The 25,756-nt window shown below is 37.9% G+C and overlaps 1 protein-coding gene across 1 annotated transcript in view; it reads left to right on the forward strand.

Moving 5' to 3' along the window:
- Positions 1-25,756, forward strand: part of LOC128656525 (epithelial cell adhesion molecule-like) — a 101,610-nt gene that overhangs the window by 46,499 nt on the left and 29,355 nt on the right. Inside the window, exons 3-6 of the mRNA XM_053710475.1 lie at positions 1,442-1,612; positions 11,138-11,384; positions 15,705-15,776; positions 18,249-18,309. Coding sequence (XP_053566450.1) covers positions 1,442-1,612; positions 11,138-11,384; positions 15,705-15,776; positions 18,249-18,309 — 551 coding nt within the window. The remainder of the gene's footprint in view (positions 1-1,441; positions 1,613-11,137; positions 11,385-15,704; positions 15,777-18,248; positions 18,310-25,756) is intronic.

Genomic DNA, 25,756 nt, shown 5'->3' on the forward strand with positions numbered 1-25,756 from the left:
TGTTGGGGTGGTGTTTGTATTTTTTTTACAGGTAAAAGAGCTGATTTCTTTGGGGCAATGCCCCGCAAAAGGCCCTTTTAAGGGCTATTGGTAGTTTATTTTAGGCTAGGGGTTTTTTTTATTTTGGGGGGGGGGGCTTTTTTATTTTGATAGGGCTATTAGATTAGGTGTAATTAGTTTAAATATCTGATAATGTCTTTTTTTATTTTGTGTAATTTAGTGTTTGTTTTTTTTGTAATTTAGGTAATTGTATTTAATTTAGGTAATTTTATTTAATTGTAGTGTAAGGTTAGGTTTTATTGTAAGGCAGGTTAGGTTTTATTTTACAGGTAAATTTGTATTTATTTTAGCTAAGTAGTTAGTAAATAGTTAACTATTTAGTAACTATTCTACCTAGTTAAAATAAATACAAACTTGCCTGTGAAATAAAAATAAACCCTAAGCTAGCTACAATGTAACTATTAGTTATATTGTAGCTAGCTTAGGGTTTATTTTACAGGTAAGTATTTAGTTTTAAATAGGAATTATTTTGTTATTAATAGTAGGTTTTATTTAGATTTATTTTAATTATATTTAAGTTAGGGGGTGTTAGGGTTAGGGTTAGGGTTAGACTTAGGTTTAGGGGTTAATAAATTTAGTATAGTGGCGGCGACGTTGGGGGCAGCAGATTAGGGGTTAATAAATGTAGGTAGGTGGCGGCGATGTTAGGGGCGGCAGGTTGGAGGTTAATATTTAACTAGTGTTTGCGATGCGGGAGTGAGGCGGTTTAGGGGTTAATATGTTTATTATAGTGGGGGCGACGTTGGGGGCAGCAGATTAGGGGTTAATAAGTGTAGGTAGGTTGCAGCGACATTGGGGGCGGGAGATTAGGGGTTAATAAATATAATGTAGGTGTTGGCGATGTTGGGGGCAGCAGATTAGGGGTTAATAAATATAATGTAGGTGTCGGCGATGTCGGGGGCGGGAGATTAGGGGTTAATAAGTGTAAGATTAGGGGTGTTTAGATTCGGTGTTCATGTTAGGGTGTTAGGTGTAAACATAAAATGTGTTTCCCCATAGGAATCGATGGGGCTGCGTTAGTGAGCTTTACGCTGCTTTATTGCAGGTGTTAGACTTTTTCTCAGCCAGCTCTCCCCATTGATGTCTATGGGGAAATCGTGCGCAAGCACGTATAACAAGCTCACCGCTGACTTAAGCAACGCTGGTATTGGAGTGCGGTATGGAGCTCAATTTTGCTCTACGCTCACTTCTTGCCTGATAACGCCGGGTTTCTGAAAACCTGTAATACCAGCGCTGTAGGTAAGTGAGCGGTGACAATAATGTGCAAGTTAGCACCGTACCCCTCATAACGCAAAACTCGTAATTTAGCCGTTAGTTAACTAAACTTAGCATTAACTACATCTTTATAAGGAAGTGACTGTCTTGTAATTCCTTCCTTTAGATGATGAATGTCCTGACGCTCTCCCAGCACATGAAAACTGTGACTATGATGAGGTTTGTGAAGATACATCTTGCCGATACAATGCATATGTCACTTGTCACCTCAACCGATGTGGCACTTGTGAAGCAGTTTATAGTGGATATGACAACATTACCGTCAATTGTAACCAATGTGAGTGATGAACATAAATGGTATGGTGCTAGATTTGCGTGTCTCTTCTTGGCCTCTTTGCACTCTTGTGTTACTGGACTAAGTTTAGAACAATTTTATAAGTTTACCCCTTAAGGACCGGGCATTTCAGGCTAAAACTTCCCCAAAAGGCCAGAACATTTTTGCTATCACTCCATTTAAACAGAAATAGAGCCTTGTTTTTCTTTAAATTCACCTATCAAAACTATAAATAACATAATTTATGTAAGAATTTACCTGATAAATTCATTTCTTTCATATTGGCAAGAGTCCATGAGCTAGTGACGTATGGGATATACAATCCTACCAGGAGGGGCAAAGTTTCCCAAACCTCAAAATGCCTATAAATACACCCCTCACCACTCCCACAATTCAGTTTAACGAATAGCCAAGTAGTGGGGTGATAAAGATAGGAGTAAAAAGTATCAACAAAGGAATTTGGAAATAATTGTGCTTTATACAAAAAAATCATAACCACCATAAAAAAGGGTGGGCCTCATGGACTCTTGCCAATATGAAAGAAATTAATTTATCAGGTAAATTCTTACATAAATTATGTTTTCTTTCATGCAATTGGCAAGAGTCCATGAGCTAGTGACGTATGGGATATCAATACCCAAGATGTGGAACTCCATGCAAGAGTCACTAGAGAGGGAGGGATAAAAATAAACAACAGCCATATTCCGCTGAAAAAATAATCCACAACCCAAAATATAAGTTTATTCTTTAAATGACAAGAAAAACTTAAAACATCAGCAGAAGAATCAAACTGAGACAGCTGCCTGAAGAACTTTTCTACCAAAAACTGCTTCTGAAGAAGCAAATACATCAAAATGGTAGAATTTAGTAAATGTATGTAAAGAAGACCAAGTTGCCGCATTGCAAATTTGATCAACTGAAGCTTCATTCTTAAAAGCCCATGAAGTGGAGACTGATCTAGTAGAATGAGCTGTAATTCTCTGAGGCGGGGCCTGACCCGACTCCAAATAAGCTTGAAGGATCAAAAACTTTAACCAAGAAGCCAAGGAAATAGCAGAAGCCTTCTGACCTTTCCTAGGACCAGAAAATATAACGAATAGACTAGAAGTCTTCTTGAAATCTTTAGTAGCTTCAAAATAATATTTCAAAGCTCTCACCACATCCAAAGAATGTAAGAATCTTTCCAAAGAATTCTTAGGATTAGGACACAAGGAAGGGACAACAATTTCTCTACTAATGAAAAATCAGAAAAGGAGATTCACAAGAAAGAGCAGAAAGCCTTCAAAACTAAATTAAGACTCCAAGGAGGAGAGATTGATTTAATGACAGGCTTGATATGAACCAAAGCCTGCAAAAAACAATGAATATCAGGAAGTTTAGCAATCTTTCTGTGAAATAAAACAGAAAGAGCAGAGATTTGTCCTTTCAAGGAACTTGCAGACAAACCTTTAGCCAAACCATCCTGAAGAAACTGTAAAATTCTAGGGATTCTAAAAGAATGCCAAGAGAATTTAAGAGAAGAACACCATGAAATGTAGGTATTCCAAACTCGATAATAAATCTTTCTAGAGACAGATTTACGAGCTTGTAACATAGTATTAATCACTGAGTCAGAGAAACCTCTATGACTTAGTACTAAGCATTCAATTTCCATACCTTCAAATTTAATGATTTGAGATTCTGATGGAAAAACGGACCTTGAGACAGTAGGTCTGGCCTTAACTGAAGTGGCCAATGTTGGCAACTGGACATCCGAACAAGATCCGCATACCAAAACCCGTGTGGCCATGCTGGAGCCTCCAGCAAAACAAACAATTGTTCCATGATGATTTTGGATATCACTCTTGGAAGAAGAACTAGACGGGAAAATGTAAGCAGGATGATAACACCAAGGAAGTGTCAGCGCATCCACTGCTTCCGCCTGAACATCCCTGGACCTGGACAGGTATCTGGGAAATTTCTTGTTTAGATGAGAGGCCATGAGATCTATCTCTGGAAGACCCTACATCTGAACAATCTGAGAAAACACATCTGGATAGAGAGACCACTCCCCTGGATGTAAAGTCTGACAGCTGAGATAATCCGCCTCCCAATTGTCTACACCTGGGATATGCACCACAGAGATTAGACAGGATCTGGATTCCACCCAAGCAAGTATCCAAAATACTTCTTTCATAGCTTGAGGACTGTGAGTCCCACCCTGATGATTGACTTATGCCACAGTTGTGATATTGTCTGTGTGAAAGCAAACAAACGGTTCTCTCTTCAACAGAGGCCAAAACTGAAGAGCTCTGAGAATTGCAAGGAGTTCTAAAATATTGATTGGTAATCTTGCCTCTTGAGATTGTGCTGTCAGAGATCCCCAAACAGCTCCCCAACCTGAAAGACTTGCTTCTGTAGTGATCACAGTCCAGGTTGGCCGAACAAAGGAAGCCCATTGAACTAAATGCTGGTGATATAACCACCACGTCAGAGAGAGTCGAACATTGGGATTTAAGGATATTAACTGTGATATCTTTGTATAATCCCTGCACCATTGAATCAGCATACAAAGCTGGAGAGGTCTCATGTGCAAACAAGCAAAAGGAATTGCGTCCGATGCTGAAGTCATGAGGCCTAAAACTTCCATGCACATAGCCACTGAAGGGAATGACTGAGACTGAAGGTGCCGACAGGCTGCAACCAATTTCAAACGTCTCTTGTTTGTTAGAGACAGAGTCATGGACACTGAATCTATCTGGGAACCTAAAAAGGTGACCCTTGTCTGAGGAATCAAGAAACATTTTGGTAAATTGATCCTCCAACCATGTTTTTGAAGAAACAACACTAGTTGATTCGTGTGAGATTCTGCAGAACGTAAAGACTGAGCTAGTACCAAGATATCGTCCAAATAAGGAAACACCGCAATACCCTGCTCTCTGATTACAGAGAGTAGAGCACCTAGAACCTTTGAAAAGATTCTTGGAGCTGTTGCTAAGCCAAATGGAAGAGCAACACATTGGTAATGCTTGTCTAGAAAAGAGAATCTCAGGAACTGATAATGTTCTGGATTAATCAGAATATGAAGGTATGCATCCTGCAAGTCTATTGTAGACATATAATGTCCTTGCTGAACAAAAGGCAGAATAGTCCTTATAATCACCATCTTGAAAGTTGGTACTCTTACATAACGATTCAAAATTTTCAGATCCAGAACTGGTCTGAATGAATTTTCCTTCTTTGGGACAATGAATAGATTTGAATAAAGCTCCAGACCTTGTTCCTGAAAAGGAACCAGCATGATTACCCTTGAAGACTCCAGGTCTGAAACACACTTCAGGAAAGCCTGAGCTTTTACTGGATTTGCTGGGATACGTGAGAGAAAAATCTTCTCACAGGAGGTCTTACTCTGAATCCTATTCAATACCCTTGAGAGACAATGCTCTGAATCCATTGATTTTGGACAGAATTTATCCAAACATCCTTGAAAAACCTTAATTTGCCCCCTACCAGCTGAGCTGGAATGAGGGCTGCACCTTCATGCTGACTTTGGTTTTTTAAAAGGCTTGGATTTATTCCAATTTGAGGAAGGCTTCCAATTAGAAACAGATTCCTTGGGGGAAGGATTAGATTTTTGTTCCTTATTTTGATGAAAGGAATAAAAACGGTTAGAAGCCTTAGATTTACCCTTAGGTTTTTTTATCCTGAGGCAGAAAAAAACCCTTTCCTCCAGTAACAGTTGAAATAATAGAATCCAACTGAGAACCAAATAAATTATTACCCTGGAAAGAAAGAGATAATATTCTAGACTTAGATGTCATATCAGCATTCCAAGATTTAAGCCATAAAGCTCTTCTAGCTAAAATAGCTAAAGACATGGATCCAACATCAATTTTGATAATATCAAAAATGGCATCACAAATAAAATGATTAGCATGTTGCAGTAAGCGAACAATGCTAGATACAGGGAGTGCAGAATTATTAGGCAAATTAGTATTTTGACCACATCATCCTCTTTATGCATGTTGTCTTACTCCAAGCTGTATAGGCTCGAAAGCCTACTACCAATTAAGCATATTAGGTGATGTGCATCTCTGTAATGAGAAGGGGTGTGGTCTTATGACATCAACACCCTATATCAGGTGTGCATAATTATTAGGCAACTTCCTTTCCTTTGGCAAAATGGGTCAAAAGAAGGACTTGGCAGGCTCAGAAAAGTAAAAAATAGTGAGATATCTTGCAGAGGGATGCAGCACTCTTAAAATTGCAAAGCTTCTGAAGCGTGATCATCGAACAATCAAGCGTTTCATTCAAAATAGTCAACAGGGTCGCAAGAAGCGTGTGGAAAAACCAAGGCGCAAAATAACTGCCCATGAACTGAGAAAAGTCAAGCATGCAGCTGCCAAGATGCCACTTGCCACCAGTTTGGCCATATTTCAGAGCTGCAACATCACTGGAGTGCCCAAAAGCACAAGGTGTGCAATACTCAGAGACATGGCCAAGGTAAGAAAGGCTGAAAGACGACCACCACTGAACAAGACACACAAGCTGAAACGTCAAGACTGGGCCAAGAAATATCTCAAGACTGATTTTTCTAAGGTTTTATGGACTGATGAAATGAGAGTGAGTCTTGATGGGCCAGATGGATGGGCCCGTGGCTGGATTGGTAAAGGGCAGAGAGCTCCAGTCCGACTCAGACGCCAGCAAGGTGGAGGTGGAGTACTGGTTTGGGCTGGTATCATCAAAAATGAGCTTGTGGGGCCTTTTCGGGTTGAGGATGGAGTCAAGCTCAACTCCCAGTCCTACTGCCAGTTTCTGGAAGACACCTTCTTCAAGCAGTGGTACAGGAAGAAGTCTGCATCCTTCAAGAAAAACATGATTTTCATGCAGGACAATGCTCCATCACACGCGTCCAAGTACTCCACAGCGTGGCTGGCAAGAAAGGGTATAAAAGAAGAAAATCTAATGACATGGCCTCCTTGTTCACCTGATCTGAACCCCATTGAGAACCTGTGGTCCATCATCAAATGTGAGATTTACAAGGAGGGAAAACAGTACACCTCTCTGAACAGTGTCTGGGAGGCTGTGGTTGCTGCTGCACGCAATGTTGATGGTGAACAGATCAAAACACTGACAGAATCCATGGATGGCAGGCTTTTGAGTGTCCTTGCAAAGAAAGGTGGCTATATTGGTCACTGATTTGTTTTTGTTTTGTTTTTGAATGTCAGAAATGTATATTTTTGAATGTTGAGATGTTATATTGGTTTCACTGGTAAAAATAAATAATTGAAATGGGTATATATTTGTTTTTTGTTAAGTTGCTTAATAACTATTTAATAGCTATTGTACCTAGTTAAAATAAATTGAAAGTTGCCTGTAAAATAAAAATAAATCCTAAGATAGCTACAATATAATTATTATTTATATTGTAGCTATATTAGGGTTTATTTTAAAGGTAAGTATTTAGTTTTAAATAGGATTAACTTAGTTCATAAGAGAAATATTATTTAGATGTATTTAATTAATATTTAAGTTAGGGGGTGTTAGGGTTAGACTTAGGTTTAGGGGTTAATAATTTTATTACAGTGGCGGCGGTGTAGGGGGGGCAGGATAGGGGTTAATAACTTTATTATAGGTGGTGACGGTGTAGGGGGGGGGCAGATTAGGGGTTAATAAGTTTAAGATAGGTTGCAGCGGGTCCGGGAGCGGTGGTTTAGGGGTTAAACTATTTATTTAGTTGCGGCGAGGTCCGGGATCAGCAGGATAGAGGTTAATAACTTTATTATAGGTGGCGACGGTGTAGGGGGGCAGATTAGGGGTTAATAAGTTTAAGATAGGTTGCGGCAGGGTCTGGGAGTGGCGGTTTAGGGGTTAAACTATTTATTTAGGTGCAGCGAGGTACGGGATCGGCAGGATAGGGGTTAATAACTTAATTATAGGTGACGGCGGTATAGGGGGGCAGGATAGGGGTTACTAGGTATAATGTAGGTGGCGGCGGTGTCCGGGAGCGGCGGTTTAGGGGTTAATACATTTATAAGAGTTGCGGCGGGGTCTAGGAGCGGCGGTTTAGGGGTTAATAACTTTATTGAGTTGCGGGGGGCTCCGGGGCGCCGGTATAGGGTGTAGAACAGTGTAGTTAGTGTGGGTGCTTAGTGACAGCTTGTCAATAAAGCTGTAAAAAAGCAGAAGAGCAGCGAGATCGGATGAGTGATAACTATCACAGTCCGCTGCTCATCGCCCAGTACTTGGTGCGCGGCTTTTTGACAGCTTTTTTGATAACTTAGGCGAACGTATTCAGGCGATGGTAGGCGGGCGTATTGGACCGGCGAAGGCAGGTAAAGTAGACGCGTTGATAAGTACCCCTCCATGCCTTCTGAATAGAATCAGTAACAAATTATTTAAAATTCATAGGTATATCATGTACATTAGAAGTTGAAGGAACTGCAACTGGCAATGTACTATTACTGATGGATACATTCTCTGCATGTAAAAGTTTATCATGACAACTATTACAAATGACATTCGGAGATATAATTTCCACAATATTACAACAAATGCACTTAGCTTTGTTAGAACCGATGTCAGGCAGCAAAGTTCCAACAGATACTTCTGAGACAGGATCAGATTGAGACATCTTGCTAAATGTAAAAGAAAAAACAACATATAAAGCAAAATTATCAATTTCCTTATATGACAGTTTCAGGAATGGGAAAAAAATGCAAATAGCATAGCCCTCTGACATAGAAAAAAGGCAAGAGGCAAATAGCAATGGGGTAATAAATTAATGAAAAATTTGGCGCCAAGTATGACGCACAACATAACTGATTTTTTTTTTTGGCACCAACAACATCCGGATATGACACACCTGCATCACTAATGATGCAACCCTGTGTAAAGACTCAGCGTCAACTACGACGCCGGAAATGACGAACTTTCGTCAACGGACGTACTTTCGTGCCAAAAAATTATCGCGCCAAGAATGACGCAATAAAGTCTAGCATTTGGCGCACCCGCGGGCCTAGTACTGCCCGCAATTTGCAAGAAAAATGTAGTCAATCTGAAAAAAGGACTAAACCCCAGGTAAGAAAAAAAATTTCTTAATATGTTTATTTTCCCCAAATATGAAACTTACAGTCTGCACAAGGAAATACATGAACCTGACTCATGGCAAATATAAGTACAAAACATATATTTAGAACTTTATATTAATACATAAAGTGCCAAACCATAGCTGGGGTGTCTTAAGTAACAAAAAACATACTTACCGAAAGACACCCATCCACATATAGCAGATAGCCAAACCAGTATTGAAACAGTTATCAGTAGAGGTAATGGTATATTAGAGTATATCGTCGATCTGAAAAGGGAGGTAGGAGATGAATCTCTACGACCGATAACAGAGAACCTATGAAATAGACCCCCGTTAGGGAAATCATTGCATTCAATAGATGATACTCCCTTCACATCCCTCTGACATTCGCTGTATTCTGAGAGGAATCAGGCTTCAAAATGCTGAGAAGCGCATGTCAACTTAGAAATCTTAGCACAAACTTGCTTCACCACCTCCATAGGAGGCAAAGTTTATAAAACTGAATTGTGGGTGTGGTGAGGGGTGTATTTATAGGCATTTTGAGGTTGGGGAAACTTTGCCCCTCCTGGTAGGATTGTATATCCCATATGTCACTAGCTCATGGACTCTTGCCAATTACATGAAAGAAATATATTTTTTAGTAGACAACCCAAAGTATTGATCTAGGCCAATTTTGGTATATTTCATGCCACCATTTCACCGCCAGATGCGATCAAATAAAAAAAAAATCGTTAACTTTTTCACAAACTTTAGGTTTCTAACTAAAATGATTTACATACCACTTGTGCAGTCATGGCACAAATGGTTGTAAAAGCTTCTCTGGGATCCCCTTTGTTCAGAAATAACAGACATATATGGCTTTGCCATTGCTTTTTTGTAATTAAAAGTCCGCTAATTTCAGCTGCGCACCACACTTTTACTATTCCTAGCAGTGAATGGAGTTAATCAGGTAGCTCGTAAGGTTAATTTTAGATTTAGTGTAGATATTACCCTTCTGTCCTGACGCTTCCCACCCCCTGATCCCTCTCAAACAGCCCCCCACACACACACACACTGGTCACCCCCATCTTAGGTACTGGCAAACAGTCCTCTAGTATGCAGTTTTTCCTTTTTTTTTTTATTCTTTTTTTTTATGATTATTATTTTCTTCAGTGTATGATTACCCCCTTTCCTTCCCACTTTCCTGATCCCTCCCAAAAAGCTCTCTAACCCTCCCCCCTCTAACTGTCTGCCAGTACCCAGTTTTTAATAAAAGTGAAAAAAATTCTGTAGTGTAGCTGCCCCCCCCGTCATTTACCCCACCTCCCCCTCCAAGATCTTTTCCCCTACCCACTATTTATTGCCCCTCTCCAGTCTAGGAACCCTCTCTCCTCTATTCCCCCTCCTCTCCCGCTCTCATTATTTATTTTTTCTGCAGTGTAGCGGTCCCACCTGGTGCTGGTCGTTAATGAGATTAAAATTAACCCTTTCAATGCTAAGCATTTTTTTCACCCCAGTGCTGAGCCAATTTTGAGCTTTTTTGCTATTTACATTCAAACCTTATTATATTTTGGGGGGTTTTCAGCAGGCCAAGCAGAGTCACAATATGCCATTATTATATTTATAATTCATGGCATGTAAGAAAACTGCAGCCAAAACTAGAAAAACAAATGTATAATTTTTGGGTACATTTTAGTAAATAATATTGAAAATAGCCCAGTGACCACTGCTGCTGCACACAATAGAAACGTAAAAAACTACATTGCGCTAGAAAAAAACCCACTGTGAAATTAGTTTTTATAAGTATGAAATTCACAGCATTTTGTTTTCCTTATTGTAAAATGTTTTTTTTTTGCCTCTGAACATGTGCAGCGCATAGGCGTAACTGAAAGTTCTCCATCAGGTCTGGTGTATTCTCTAAACATTCTCTCCCTGCAAATCTCTCAAACTGAAAGGTGGAGAGATTGTGTCAAAATACAATACACCAAATAATATGACCCTAATAGAAAAACGCCTGCATACAAAAACAGATTTGCTGTAAGATAATAATATACACTGAAAACAGGGTAATCTGATTTGTGTTGCCTACAGTATTCCATTTTTATTGTGCGCTTCTGCAACTTTAGCCTTCATCAGGGAAATTCCCCTTTCCAGTGTATGCCATTAATTTTTATGGGAGGCATATTGGAAAGATTTGTAGAGAATTCCCTAGGGCAGCACCTGCGAGTGTCAGTGTGGTTTTTCACATCTGATCCATTAATGTTAAGATAGATCAATGAGATCATATATCTAAATGCAATCAATCCTTGGGGTAGTCATATAAACTTAACAACTGCTTTTTAAAAGAGAATATTTTGTTATTACAATCACCAAAATTCAGCAGTTTCTGGGTTCCTGGGAAATTGGGCTACGATTTCTAGAAAGCTTTTTTCTAGATAGCTGCCAGTAAAATATTTTGAGCCTTTATTCTCTCTGTGCAGTGACTCCAAAATGCCGTCTAATGCATCTTGAAATGCTTCACAAAAGTAGAAGTGGAAGGAGTCGACCTGGACGAGGCAAGATGGAGGTGGACAACGTGTATGATCCAGAGTGCGAGGAGAATGGAGCCTTCAAGGCCAAACAGTGTGATGATGACTCCAACCTTTGCTGGTGTGTGGACAGTGCGGGAGTGAGAGTCACTGATAAAACTGGAGATGACCCAAAATGTGACAAACTTGTCAGTGTACAGTAAGTATGAACCAAAAGAATCTTCTTCTCTTAAGGTGACTATACAATATTACTAGCAAGGTGTACCTAATTAGTGGGGAGAAAATACCCACCTTCATATAAACTGCAGAAAATAATTTGATTTTATATTGAGATTTATTCATTAACACTTTGTACATAGGTGGCTAGATCTAATAAGGGAATCATTTAGTTTATATAACAGTGGCCTTCATGAGTAATGTGACTTACAGAGTAAAAACAGCTTCTTAAGTGACCAACAGGAATATAGTAGATAATCTTCTCATAGAACCTGATTGCAGTTCAGTAGGGGACTGTGGAGGCCATTGGAGTACAGTGAACTCATTGTCATGTTCAAGAAACCAGTTTGAGATGATTTGAGCTTTATGACATGGTGCATTATCCTGCTGGAAGTAGCCATCAGAAGATGGGTACACTGTAGTCATAAAGGGATGGACATGGTCAGTAACAATACTTAGGTAGGCCATGGCGTTTAAATGATGCTTAATTGGTACTAAGGGGCTTAAAGTGTGCCAAGAAAATATCCCCCACACCACCACCACCAGCCTGAACCACTTGATACAAGGCAGGGAGGATCTATGCTTTCATGTTGTTTATGCCAAATTCTGACCCTACCATCTGAATGTCACAGCTGAAATCGAGACTCATTAGACCAGGCAACATTTTTTCAATCTTCTATTGTCCAATTTTGGTGAGCCTGTGCGAATTGCAGCCTCAGTTTCCTGTTCTTAGCTAACAGGAGTGGCACCCAGTGTGGTTTTCTGCTGCTGTAGCCCATCTGCTTCAAGGTTCGACGTGTTGTGCATTCAGAGATGGTATTCTGCATACCGTGGTTGTAACAAGTGGTTATTTGAGTTACTGTTGCCTTTCTATCATCTCAAACCAGTCTGCCCATTCTCCTCTGACATCAAAAAGGCATTTTCGTCCACACAACTGCCGCTCACTGAATATTTATTTTTTCAGACCATTCCCTGTAAACCCTAGAGATGGTTGTACGTGAAAATCCCAGTTGATCAGCAATTTTTAAAATACTCAGGCCAGCCCGTCTGGCACCAACAACCATGTCATGTTCAAAGTCACTTAAATCCCCTTTCTTCTCCATTCTGATGCTTGGTTTGAACTTCAGCAAGTCGTCTTTGTCACGTCTAGATACCTAAATGAATTGAGTTGCTGCCATGTGATTGGCTGATTAGCAATTTGTGTTTCCAAGCAATTTAACAGGTGTACCTAATAAAGTGGCCGATGAGTGTATATATACCGACACACATACCAATCATTATCCCTATAACACGGAAAATGTTAATGAATGTTAAATGAATGCATGTCAATCCATCTGCACACTATTTAGTATATATACATCAGCTTCCAGAGATCATCATCTTGGATAGGTTTGGAAAGCGTGAAACATGATTATGAACTTAAAGATAGTCTAATCTGAAGGACAGATGAAATAAATAAATAAATGTGCTATGATTCTTTTATCTTGGGAGCTGAAAGGTCTTAACAAACCTTATGAAGAGGCAGAGCAGCAGTGGTGGTTGGTAAAGTTTTGAGTTTGAGGGTCGCCTAGTCTCCTCCCAAACTTTACCCAGAATGGGATATCCCACCCCATGCCTCATACATGCATCACATAAAAAAACATACAATTCATTGTACAGTACATGCACACACCCACATAAGTACAAACATACACAAGATGAACATACACATTGTGACACGCACACATGCTTTTACACACATACAGCCACACAATACCCTGTTCACACTCATCTATGCTCTCCTATGTGGTGATCTTGAATGAAAACTACTGTTTATTTCACACATTTATTACCTGAGAGTTTGCTCAGTTGCTCAGTCAGCATACATGTTTCATAACCAAAAATCTGATTGGTATAAAAAAAAAACTAACAAATTAAAGACATAAAAGCAGCTATTACACTGTCTACAGCACAGGGATGTGTATGTGGGAGGTAGGGGTGGTGGTAGTGCCCTCTATTTGGATTAAAAGCAAATATAGAGAGCAAAGCCCCACCCCCTCAGGGATCCAAATGGTGCTTTAATAAAACATTCTCATGACTCTCTCCATCCCATCAATCAAACCCAGCACAGCATCAGCTTGACCTTAGACCCACCCTATTTTATATACAGAAACAACAGTACAATAATTAAAAAACAAAATAAACAGCACAATTTTACATTTTATTTTGTGCTAGACTCAATTTAGCTGCTCTGAGTCTAGGCCCCCCCCAGCCCCGGTGCAGTATCTGGGCCCAAGTGCTACAGCACCTGCTGCTTCAATGGTAGTACCACCTTGTTCCAAAGTTATTTTTTAGGTTAAAATTAGAAAATAGATAAAGTGATGGAAATTTAATTTAAAAAAAGACATTTGAAAAGCTAGTATCATAATAAATGTGATTGCCTCAGAATCTGAAATTTGCATATTCTAGTGCATAAACATAGTAGACGAAGTGGTAAGGCAGCACACCAGGGAATCCAATAAAAAGCAACATTTTATTTTGTTCCACCATCAATAAAAAATACACAAACTCATGAACAGGAGGAAAGGGGGCGTGTCCTTACGCGTTTCATGCCGTGCAAATAAAATTTTGCTTTTTATTGGATTCCCTGGTGTGCTTCCTTATCACTTCATCTACTACTTTTGATGTGGGCACGCTCAGCCCTCTTTCCTGGCTGGCACCTCCAAATGACACGCTGCCATACCTCCCAACATTTCAAAATTCAAAAGAGGGACACCCCCCCATGGCAAAAAAAATAAATGTGGTGGGCAGGAGCAGGGGCGGGGCTTTAAAAAATCATAAGTCCAAAGTAATATAAATAAAATTCTAAATAAAGACATATCTTTTAATACTCTTAGGCAGCATATCAAATACAAGCTCAAACCACTGGTATAGCTATGTGAGCTCTGTATTTAATTAACCTTTGCAGAGACAGTGCTAAATATTTTTTATCTTAATTGGACATTTAATAATAGATTCTTTAAAACTTCTCTCTGCATTCCCCATTAATATTCTAGATTCTGGCCTTTAAAGTTAGCAAAAATGCACAGTAACACACTAAATAGCATACACTTACACATGCAGATGCACACACACTACATTGCATACACTTTCACATGCAGACACACACTACATATCATACACTTATACAGGCAGATACACACACACTACATAGCATACATCTATACATACAGATACACACACTCACTACATAGCATACACTTATACATGCAGATACGCACACACACACTACATAGCATTCACTTACACATAGCATACACTTACACATACAGAAACACACAGACACATGCAGATACACACACACTACATAGTATACACTTATACATGCAGATACACACACTTCATAGCTTACATTTATACATGAAGACACACACACTACATAGCATACACTTATACATGCAGATACACACACACTTATACATACAGATACACACACTACACAGCTTACACTTATACATGCAGATACACACACACACACACTTATAGATACACACACACACTTATAGATACAGATAGACAAACACTAAATCATATATGGGTATCTGTAACTCATTGTATGGGGTCCTGGGGTTGGCAAGCACATTAGCTGGCAGTCTGAGGCTGCCACTGTTCGTTACCCTGGTATTACTCTGCTCATTGTATAAAACTGAAGGCATGCTAGTATTATCACCTGGGGTTAGACATCATCACTACCAGAGGTAGGTTAGAGAGGTCACCATTACCTGAAGTCAGAGGGTATACAGCCTTCCTACTCCTGCTTAACCCACACACCATTCATTTTCCACAAAGAATCTAACAGGTATATAACCCTGGGAGAGAAAAGCCAGCTGCTTCTGAGTATGTGCCCAATAGAATTTAAAAAAAAATTATTTTATTTTTTTTATGCATGGGCAATGCGGGAAAGATGGCTAGCAACCCGGGACAGACCCCTAAAATCGGGACTGTCCTGCGAACATCGGGACAGTTGGGAGGTATGCGCTGCCTTTAGCATCTGTGATTTGGAGGAAGTTGCCTTTCGTGCTGAACATGGAGCTATGCTTCTCCCTTTCTTCTCCATGTGCATAAGGTCCCTTTGTTAGTAAAAACAAGTCTATCTTTTGCTATCTAGAAAGTAATAACTAGTGCACTATTATCCACAGCTAAGTAATCATTTTAAATAACAATAAAAAATAATTAATACTGTGCATTTTTAATAAACTTTTACCATGAGATAATACAGTAACAAGCTGCTGAGAACTCACATACGCTATCTATTTTATTTCAGCCTGATTCAGATTCACTTTAACTTCAAAGCAGAGTTTGCATTCCTTAAAGGCAAAGAAGAGGACGTGCGCAGGTCAGTTGCAGATATGACCTATCACAACTGTATTGCCTTATGTGCTGGAACAGTCACCCATTTCAAGGTTTGATTCTAGTATCCCACCTGACCTGACACAGTGGGTTGCAGGAGTTTTTTTATGTAAAAAGCTTATGGTTACAAATATGATATGTACAATATTACACCATTGTGTTTTCTTTAAAGTGAAGGTCCATTTTGATGAATTAGTGCCCGGTTTTTAATAAACCTATTAAAAACAAGGGCACTTTAATTCATCAAAATTGACATTTCACTGTTTACTTCAAAAACTTACCTTTTAATCCTTGCCGCAGCCCCAGTGATTCCCCCGGCTGTCAGAAGCCTCTGCAGACGTCAGAAATGATGAATCAGGCTTCCTCCAATCACAGCTTCCCCCCCCCCCCTCCGGGGGAATCTTGGCCTAATGCAACGCTGTGATTGAAGGAAGCCGGATTCGTCATTTTGGACCCGAGAAGACGGCTTGTGACGGGCGGAGGAAGTGCTGGAGCGTCTGCTAGGATTAAAAGGTAAGTTTTTGAAGAAAACAGTGAAATGTCAATTTTGATGAATTAAAGTGCCCTTGTTTTTAATAGGTTTATTAAAAACCGGGCACTAATTCATCAAAATGGACCTTCACTTTAAACAATAAATACAGTAGAGTTATATAATCCCCAAACACATAATAACAAGACAAAACATCACCTACCCTGAATTTCAGTTTTCCTGTAGATTAGTTTCTAACAAATTAAAAAAAAATGCTTCTATTCCCTGCCCCCTGTATCATGTGACAGCCATCAACTAATCATAGACTCATATATTTATGAGCACATGCTCAGTAGGAGTGAATGTATATGTGAAAAGACTGAATACAAAGTGACAAAATAAATTGTAAAGGTTTAAGTTTTTTTTTATTCCATGCTATGACCAAATTATACAAGATAGTTTTAGCCTGTGTCCCTATAATGATATTTAAAACACTGATTTATTTATTTTTTATTTACAAACAACTACAGCTGCTTGATCCTTTAAAATGTCTGCTCCTAATTTTAAGCAATTAAAGGGATATTAAACAGTCTGTTTCATTGTTTGTTTGTTTTTTGTTTTTTTTTTAAACACTAAGCAGTGGCATATAGTTAATAGAAATAGCAATATGTATTATTCATCTATTTAATTGGATTTTGCCTTTTATTTAATTATTCTTTTAAATTAATTTGTGCAGTGTCCATTACTTCCGTTCACAGCCCTACAAGGAGACTGTGGTCTCTACAAGAAGCTTATCTAGCATGATATCATAAAACTGCCAGAGTTTGTTTAGTATTAGAGGGACATAAAACCCAAAAAATTTCTTTCATGATTCAGAAAATACAATTTGAAACAACATTGCAATTTACTTCTATTATCTAATTTGCTTTTCTTTAGATCCTTTGTTGAATAAATAGCAATGCACGTGGGTGAGCCAGTTACATGAGGTATCTATGTGCAGTCACCAATCAGCAGCTGCAAAGCCTATTTAGATATGCTTTTAAACAAAGGATATAAAGAACTTGAAGCAAATTAGATAATAGAAGTAAAGTGGAAAGTTGTTTAAAATGCATGCTCTTTCTAAATCACGAAAGAAAAAAATGTGGGGTTTGTGTCCCTTTAAGTGAATAGACTAGAAAAAAAGGAAGTCAGATTGGCTCATGCTCAGAACGGGCATAATGAAACTTAAAGGGACACTGAACTCTATTTTTTTCTTGTGTGATTCAGATTGAGTATGAAATTTTAAGCAACTTTCTAATTTACTCCTATTATCAAATTTTCTTCATTCTCTTGGTATCTTTATTTGAAATGCAAAAATGTAAGTTTAGATGCCGGCTCATTTTTGGTGGACAACCTGGGTTGTCCTTTCTGATTGGTGGATAAATTCATCCACCAATAAAAAATGCTATCCATAGTTCTGAACCAAAAAAAAAAAGCTTAGATGCCTTCTTTTTCAAATAAAGATAGCAAGAGAACAAAGAGAAAATAGATGATAGGAGTAAATTAGAAACTTGCTTAAAATGTCATGCTCTATCTGAATCACAAAAGAAAACATTTGGATTCAGTGTCCCTTAAGTTTAAAAAATGTTCCACTCTTATCACACTGGGGGCAGAGGCTACAGTGAAAAATTTAAGTGCTAATTTTGCAAAAAAACAAGTCAGTGTTTGCTGTTTTTTTATTTTATTTTTTACACAATCTCTTTCTTTTTATGTTTACTTTGATTTAACATATTTGTTTTTACCAAAGGAGCAATGTTTAATATCCCTTTAAGTAAAGGGGCATTCTAATGAAAACATTTCATCATTAGAACATGTAGTATTTCAATTAAAGGGACATAAAATATCTTGAAATATCGATAGACATCTGTTGTTTTGCCATAGATTAACATATAAGCTAAATACAAAATGAAGATGAATATGTTTAATTTATGCTAAAAAACAATTTTCTAGGAGTCTGGTCAATAAAGTGTCTCACTTTCTCTTGAACACCCCTCAAATCTTGAAAATCGCTGTAAGTATTAATTTTTTTCCATATTTCTATAATATGATATGAGAAATGTTTCCAGTTTGTAGTGTTCTCTGAACTAATAATGTAATTTAAAACATTACATTCAAAATGTAACTTTTTTTAAAGACCTGGATTACAAGTGGAGCACAAAGATATTAGCGCTATTGTGTGTTAACATTGCTTGAGTGCAATCAATACTGCTTCCATTTCTTTCATGTAATTGGCCAATTACAAGAGCTAGTGACATATGTGATATACATTCCTACCAGGAGGGGCAAAGTTTCCAAAACCTCAAAATGCCTATAAATACACCCCTCACCACACCCACAATTCAGTTTTACAAACTTTGCCTCCTATGGAGGTGGTGAAGTAAGTTTGTGCTTGATTTTTATGATTCTTCTATGATAAGCGCTTCTCAGTATATTGAAGCCCAATTCCTCTCAGAGTACAGTGTTTGTCAGAGGGATGTGAAGAGAGTATCGCCTATTGATTTTATAGTTTCTCTCACGGGAAATCTTTTCAAGGGTTCTCTGTTATCGGTCGTAGGGATTCATCTCCTACCTCCCTTTTCAGATCGACGATATACTCTTATATGCCATTACCTCTGCTGATACTTTTTCAGTACAGGTTTGGCTATCTGCTATATGTGGATGGGTGTCTTTCGGTAAGTATGTTTTACTTATTTAAGACACTCTCAGCTATGGTTTGGCTCTTTATGTATTAATATAAAGTTTTAAATATATGTATTTTACTTATATTTGCCATGAGTCAGGTCTATGTATATTTCCCTTTGCAGTCTATCAGTTTCAGTATGGGAATCATGTTTTATGAAGTTATTTTCTTACCTAGAGTATAAGTCTCTTTTTCAAATTGACTTGTTTTTCTTAGATTTCGCAGGCAAAATTAGGCTCGCGAGGTCGCAAAATGCTGTTATTTATTGAGTCATTCTTGGTGCAAGAATTTTTTGGGGCGAATGTGCATCTATGATGACGCAAGTTCGTCATTTCCTGTGTCTTAGTTGACGCCAGGTTGTTTGGCACAACGTTGTGTCTGTTATAACGTGAGTTGCGTCATTTCCGGATGTTTGTTGGCGCCAAAAAATGTTCTACTTCATTTTGCATTGTGCGTCATACTTGGCACCAAAAATTTTTACCCCACTTCCTATATGCTTCTTGTCTTCTTTATGCTCAGAGGGCTATGCTGTTTGCTTTTTTTTGCTTATTTTAACATTTGCATTTTATCCCATTCCTGAAACTGCTATATGAGGAAATTGAATATTTTGTTTAAATGTTATTTTTTCTTTTACATTTTGCAAGATGTCTTTGATCCTGTCTCAGAAGCTGCTGTAGGAACCATGCTGCCTGAACACAGTTCTACCAAAGCCAAATCTGTTGTAAATTAGCTGAGATTATATCTCCAGCTGTAGTATGTAACAGTTGTCATGATAAGCTTTTGCATGCCGAAAATGTTTCTATCAGTACTAGTACAGTATCTGTTGTTCCTTCAACATCTAATTTACATGATATCCCTGTTGATATGAAAAATTATTTTGCTGATGCGATACAGAAGACTATGTCTGCTATTCTGCCTTCTAATAAACATATAAGGTCTTTTAAAACTTCTCATAAAACTGATGAATTTTGTAATGACCGACAACATACTGATATATCCTCCTCTAATGATTCAGAAGATCCTACCTCAGACATTGACATTGATAAATCTTTTTTTTTTATTATTAATTTTATATGTTCAAACAAACATTGTATCCAAGTCAGAAAATTCATATCTGGGAAATAAGTACAATCGTCTCTCAAGTTATCCTTAAACAGGCATTACTTGTCACATTGAAAAAGCAAAATATTCTACAGTGTTGTACATACGAATCCTGTATTGTATTACATTAACACCAATGAAATTACTCAAAGCCCTTCTTAATCTCTACGTATAAACTGGGCAAACTGCACAGTGTCTACCATTGCTTACTGTATTTCCACATAGTTTTTCAATCTCTTTCTTTTTTTATAAGTCCATAGCATAAATAACATCTTATTTTAATTTTCTGAGTCCTTTTATGTTAATTAGATATAATTCATACATTGAATACCAGACAAACAAACAAAACAAAACAAGCACACAAAAAAATTAAAAAAAGAGGAGGGGGTCCTAGTCTCTTGGGAACTCGTTTCGTTCTTAAGCTGTTTCCAAGAATATTGAACCTTTAAAAGGGGCGATCAACTGTACTTGCATATTTTTTTGGATACGAGAGAATCAGGCTTTTCCATTTATTAAAAAAACGTTTTATCTTAGTCTCATTATCAACTGCAATGTCAAACTGTTCCAGGATTAGATGGCTATTTACTTTCTGTATAAGTTCAACTAGCCTAGGTGCCTTTTTAGCTTTCCAGTACAGGTAGCCCTCAGTTTGCGCCGGGGTTAGGTATCAGAAGGAATGGTTGTAAATCAAAACCGTTGTAAATCGAAACTCAGTATATAATGTAAGTCAATGGGAAGTGAGGGAGATAGGTTCCAGGCCCCTCTCAAAATTGTCATAAGTAACACCTAATGCATTATTTTTAAAGCTTTGAAATGAAGACTTTAAAAGCTAAACAGCATTATAAACCTAATAAAATAATCACACAACACAGAATATATAATTAAACTAAGTTAAATGAACAAAAACATTTGCTAAACAGCATTATAAACCTAATAAAATAATCACACAACACAGATTTCACTTGCATTTTTCTGCAAACAGTTATTTCTATGCATTCCAAACTGGACTGATTTATAGACAGAAGATCTTGTTCCTTTGAAATCTGCTCGATAGCTCAGGTCTGGTTAAACTGATTAATTTCAGCTTGCTTGGCTTTGCTGCAACACAAGAGGACAGCTCCACCTACTGGCTATTTTAATAAATGCACTGCCTCTCAATGCTTTTCAATAGTAGTCACATGAAAAAAAGGTTGTTATTCTGAGACAATGTAAATTGAACCGTTGTAAAATGAGGGCCACCTGTATTTTAATATTAAAGTCCGACCATTCAATATTACCAAATTTATGAATCTTCTATTTATTACATTCTTGTAGTCTTCCACTAAGAAAAAAACATGATTATCCTGAATTTTAAACTTGCCTGTATTACCCTACTCAGCCAAAATACAATTTTATTCCAGTATTTCTTAATTTTGGGGCAGTTCCAGAGACAATGGTATAAATCAGCTGCCTGATGACTACATTTATCACATAGACTATTACTGTTTGCCCATTTAAATTTCAGGTATGGAGTAATATACATTTTATTTATTATTTTAAAATGCGATTCTCTTAATGCCGTAGATATTGTGGCTTCCTCAACCAATTTTAAACTTTTCTGTATAATATTCCTGGACTTTTTCCAGCTCATTGCTATTTTTTCAATATTTTCTTGACCCTGATACAATTACTGGTTCTATTATTGACCAATCTGGTCCAACTGGGGTTTCTTTCATTATTTCATCGAATAAATGTCGTATTTGGAGATATGCAAAGAAGTCTTTGTCTAGTAGATTAAAATCCCTTTTTAATTCCACAAAAATCTTACACCTGTATTGGTCTTTTTCTTTTAGTTGTTGGATATAAACCAGACCCTGTTGATTCCATTGGCAAAATATTTTAGAGTTTAATGCTGGAAGAAATTTGGGGTTTCCAACAATTGGTAAATGTTTAGAATAAGTTGAATTTAATTTCATAATTTTTAATATTTTCTGCCATGCCCTTATTATATTAATTAATACAGGCATGTCTTTAATTGATATTGACATTGATAAATCTACTTATCTTTTTAAGATTGAGTATATTCGTTCTTTGTTGAAAGAAGTGTTGGTTACTTTGGATATTGAGGAGTCTGGTCTTCTTGATAACAAAACCAGTAAACGTTTAAATTCTGTTTATAAACCTCCTGTGATTATTTCTGAGGTTTTCCCTGTTCCTGATGCCATTTCTGATGTGATTGCTAATGAATGGACTAAGCCTGGTTCTTCTTTTATTCCTTCTTCTAGGTTTAAAAGATTGTACCCTTTGCCAGTGGCTATTTTTTTTTTTTTTTGGGGGGGGGGGGGGGTAAAGTCCCTAAGGTTGATGGGGCTATTTCTATTCTTGCCAAGTCCTATGGAAGATAGTACTTCTTTTAAGGATCCTTTAGATAGGAAAATTGAATCTTATCTAAGGAAAGCTTATTTACATTCTGGCTATATTCTCAGGCCTGCCATTTCTATGGCTGATGTTGCGGCTGCATCAACTTTTTGGTTGGATAGCTTAGCACAACGGGAAAAAGATCCTGATTTGTCTAGCATTGTTCGTTTGCTTCAACATGCTAATTATTTTATCTGTGATGCTATTTTTGATACAATCAAGATTGATGTTAAATCTATGTATTTAGCTATTTTAGCTAGAAGAGCTTTATGCCTCAAATCATGGAATGCTAACATGGTATCTAAATCTAGATTACTATCTCTATCTTTCCAAGGTAATAATTTATTTGGTTCCCAGTTGGATTCTATTATTTCCACTATCACTGGGGGGGAAGGGATTTTTTTGCCTCAAGATAAAATATCTAAGGGTAAATCTAAAGTATCTAATCATTTTTGGTTTCTTTCATCAGAATAGAGAACAGAAAACCACTCCTTCCCCTAAAGACTCTGGTTCCAATTGGAAGCCATCTTCAAGTTGGAATAAATCCAAGCCTTTTAAGAAACCAAAGCCAGCCCCCAAGTCTGCATGAAGGTGCGGCCCTCAATCCAGTTCAGCTGGTGGGGGACAGATTGAAATTATTTCAAGACATTTGGGCAGATTCTGTTAAAAATCAGTGGATTCAGAGCATTATCTCTCAAGGATATCGAATAGGTTTCAGAGTAAGACCTTCGGTGAGAAGATTCTTTCTCTCTCATGTTCCAACAAATCCTGTGAAAGCTCAGGCTTTTCTGAAGTGTGTTTCAGATCTGGAGCTTTCAGGGGTTCCGCTTCAGGAACAGAGTCTGGGGTTTTATTCAAATCTATTCATTGTTCCAAAAAAAGAAAATTCAGACCATTTCTGGATCTGAAGTTTTTGAATCATTTTGTAAGGGTCCCAACTTTCAAGATGGTGACTATAAGGACTATTCTGCCTTTTGTTCAGCAAGGTCATTACATGTTCACAATAGACTTACAGGATGCATATCCTCACATTCCGATTCATCCTGACCACTATTGGTTTCTGAGATTCTCTTTTCTAGACAAGCATTACCAATTTGTCGCTCTTCCATTTGGCCTAGCGACAGCTCCAAGAATCTTTTTGAAGATTCTTGGTGCCCTTCTATCTGTAATAAGAGAGCAGGGTATTGTGGTGTTTCCTTATTTGGACGATATCTTGGTACTAGCTCAATCTTTTCATTTAGCAGAATTTCACACAAATCAACTAGTGTTGTTTCTTCAAAGACATGGTTGGAGGATCAATTTACCAAAGAGTTTCTTGATTCCTCAGACAAGGGTCACCTTTTTAGGTTTCCAGATAGATTCAGTGTCCATGACTCTGTCTTTAACAGACAAGAGACTAATGAAATTTGTTTCAGCCTGTCTAAACCTTCAGTCTCGATCATTCCCTTCAGTGGCTATGTGCATGGAAGTTTTAGGTCTCATGACTGCAGCATCGGACGCGATCCCCTTTGCTTGTTTTCATATGAGACCTCTGCAGATTTGTATGCTTTATCAATGGTGCAGGGATTATACTCGGATATCACAATTGATATTCTTAAATCCCAACACTCATCTCTCTCTGACTTGGTGGTTAGACCATCATCGTATTGTTCAAGGGACCTCTTTTGTTCGTCCTTCCTGGACTGCAGTCTCTACGGATGCGTCTTTCAGGTTGGAGAGCTGTCTGGGGTCTCCGACAGCACAAGGGGTTTGGAATCCTCAAGAGGTGAGGTTACCAATCAATATTTTAGAACTCTGTGCTATTTTCAGGGTTCTTCAGCCTTGGCCTCTGTTAAAGAGAGAACCATTCATTCATTTTTAGACAGACAATATCACAACTGTGGCATATGTCAATAATCAGGGTGGGACTCGCAGTCCTTTAGCTATGAAAGAAGTTTCTTGGATTCCAACTCCTGTCTAATTTCTGCAATGCATATCCCAGGTGTAGACAATTGGGAAGCGGATTATCTCAGCTGTCAGACTTTACATCCGGGGGAGTGGTCTCTCCATCCAGATGTATTTTGTCAGATTGTACAGATGTGGGGTCTTCCAAAAATATATCTGATGGCTTCCCATCTAAACAAGAAACTTCCCAGGTGCCTTTCCAGGACCAGGGATCTTCAGGCGGAGATGGTGGATGCGTTAGCAGTTCCTTGGTTTTACCAACCTGTTTATATTTTTCCGCCTCTAGTTCTTCTTCCAAGGGTGATCTCCAAGATCATAATGGAACAATCTGATGTGTTTCTGATAGCACCAGCATGGCCTCATATGGTTTGCGGATCTTGTCCGGATGTCAAGTTGCCAACCTTGGCCACTTCCTTTAAGACCAGACCTTTTGTCTCAAGGACTGTTTTTCAATCAGGATCTCAAATCGATAAATTTGAAGGTATGGAAATTGAACGCTTAGTGCTTAGTCATAGAGGATTCTCTGACTCAGTGATTAATACTATGCTACAGGCTCGTAAGTCTGTTTCAAGGAAGATTTATTATCAGGTTTGGAAAACCTATATTTCATGGTGTTCTCATAAAATTGCTTGGCTTTCTTTTAGAATTCCTAGAATTTTACAGTTTCTTCAGGATGGTTTGAATAAAGGTGTGTGTGCAAGTACTTTGAAGGGACAAATCTCTGCTCTTTCTGTTTTATTTCATAGAAAGATTGCTAAGCTTCCTGATATTCACTGTTTTGTTCAGGCTTTGGTTCGTATAAAGCCTGTTATTAAATCAATCTCTCCTCCTTGGAATACCTAAATCCATAGAATAATGTTCGAACACAACTTTAAGCATCATGAGACTTAATACTGAATATGGATATAAGTGAAGTACATCTTTTATTAGGTGCACATCACTCATTTAATTTGAAGAGATATTGAATAAGTATATCATTTATAATATGATACATCTTAATTTTTCTCAATTGAGATATATTTTTTAGAAGTTCACTTATATAAACCAACATTTGGATATAAGCACATAATAGTGCACAAATAGGTTGTGAATGACTATTTATAGTATCATTGAGTTGCGGAAGTAGAGATATGTATACATAAGCTAGGGACTAAAAAGCCCCTAAAAAGCAGAACAAAGGTATCAAAGGGGTTAATTATCATAATACTGTTGGCAAATAGGAACATAGCTTCAGGTATTTAAGGCAGGGTGTAAGGGCAGCCAATCATGTCCATGAATAAGGAACCACCGAAACATGTAGGGCAGATTGGTTCCTAGCCATGATATACCTGCACAA

The sequence above is a fragment of the Bombina bombina genome, chromosome 1 (genome assembly GCF_027579735.1).
Source record: "Bombina bombina isolate aBomBom1 chromosome 1, aBomBom1.pri, whole genome shotgun sequence".
NCBI lineage: Eukaryota > Metazoa > Chordata > Amphibia > Anura > Bombinatoridae > Bombina > Bombina bombina.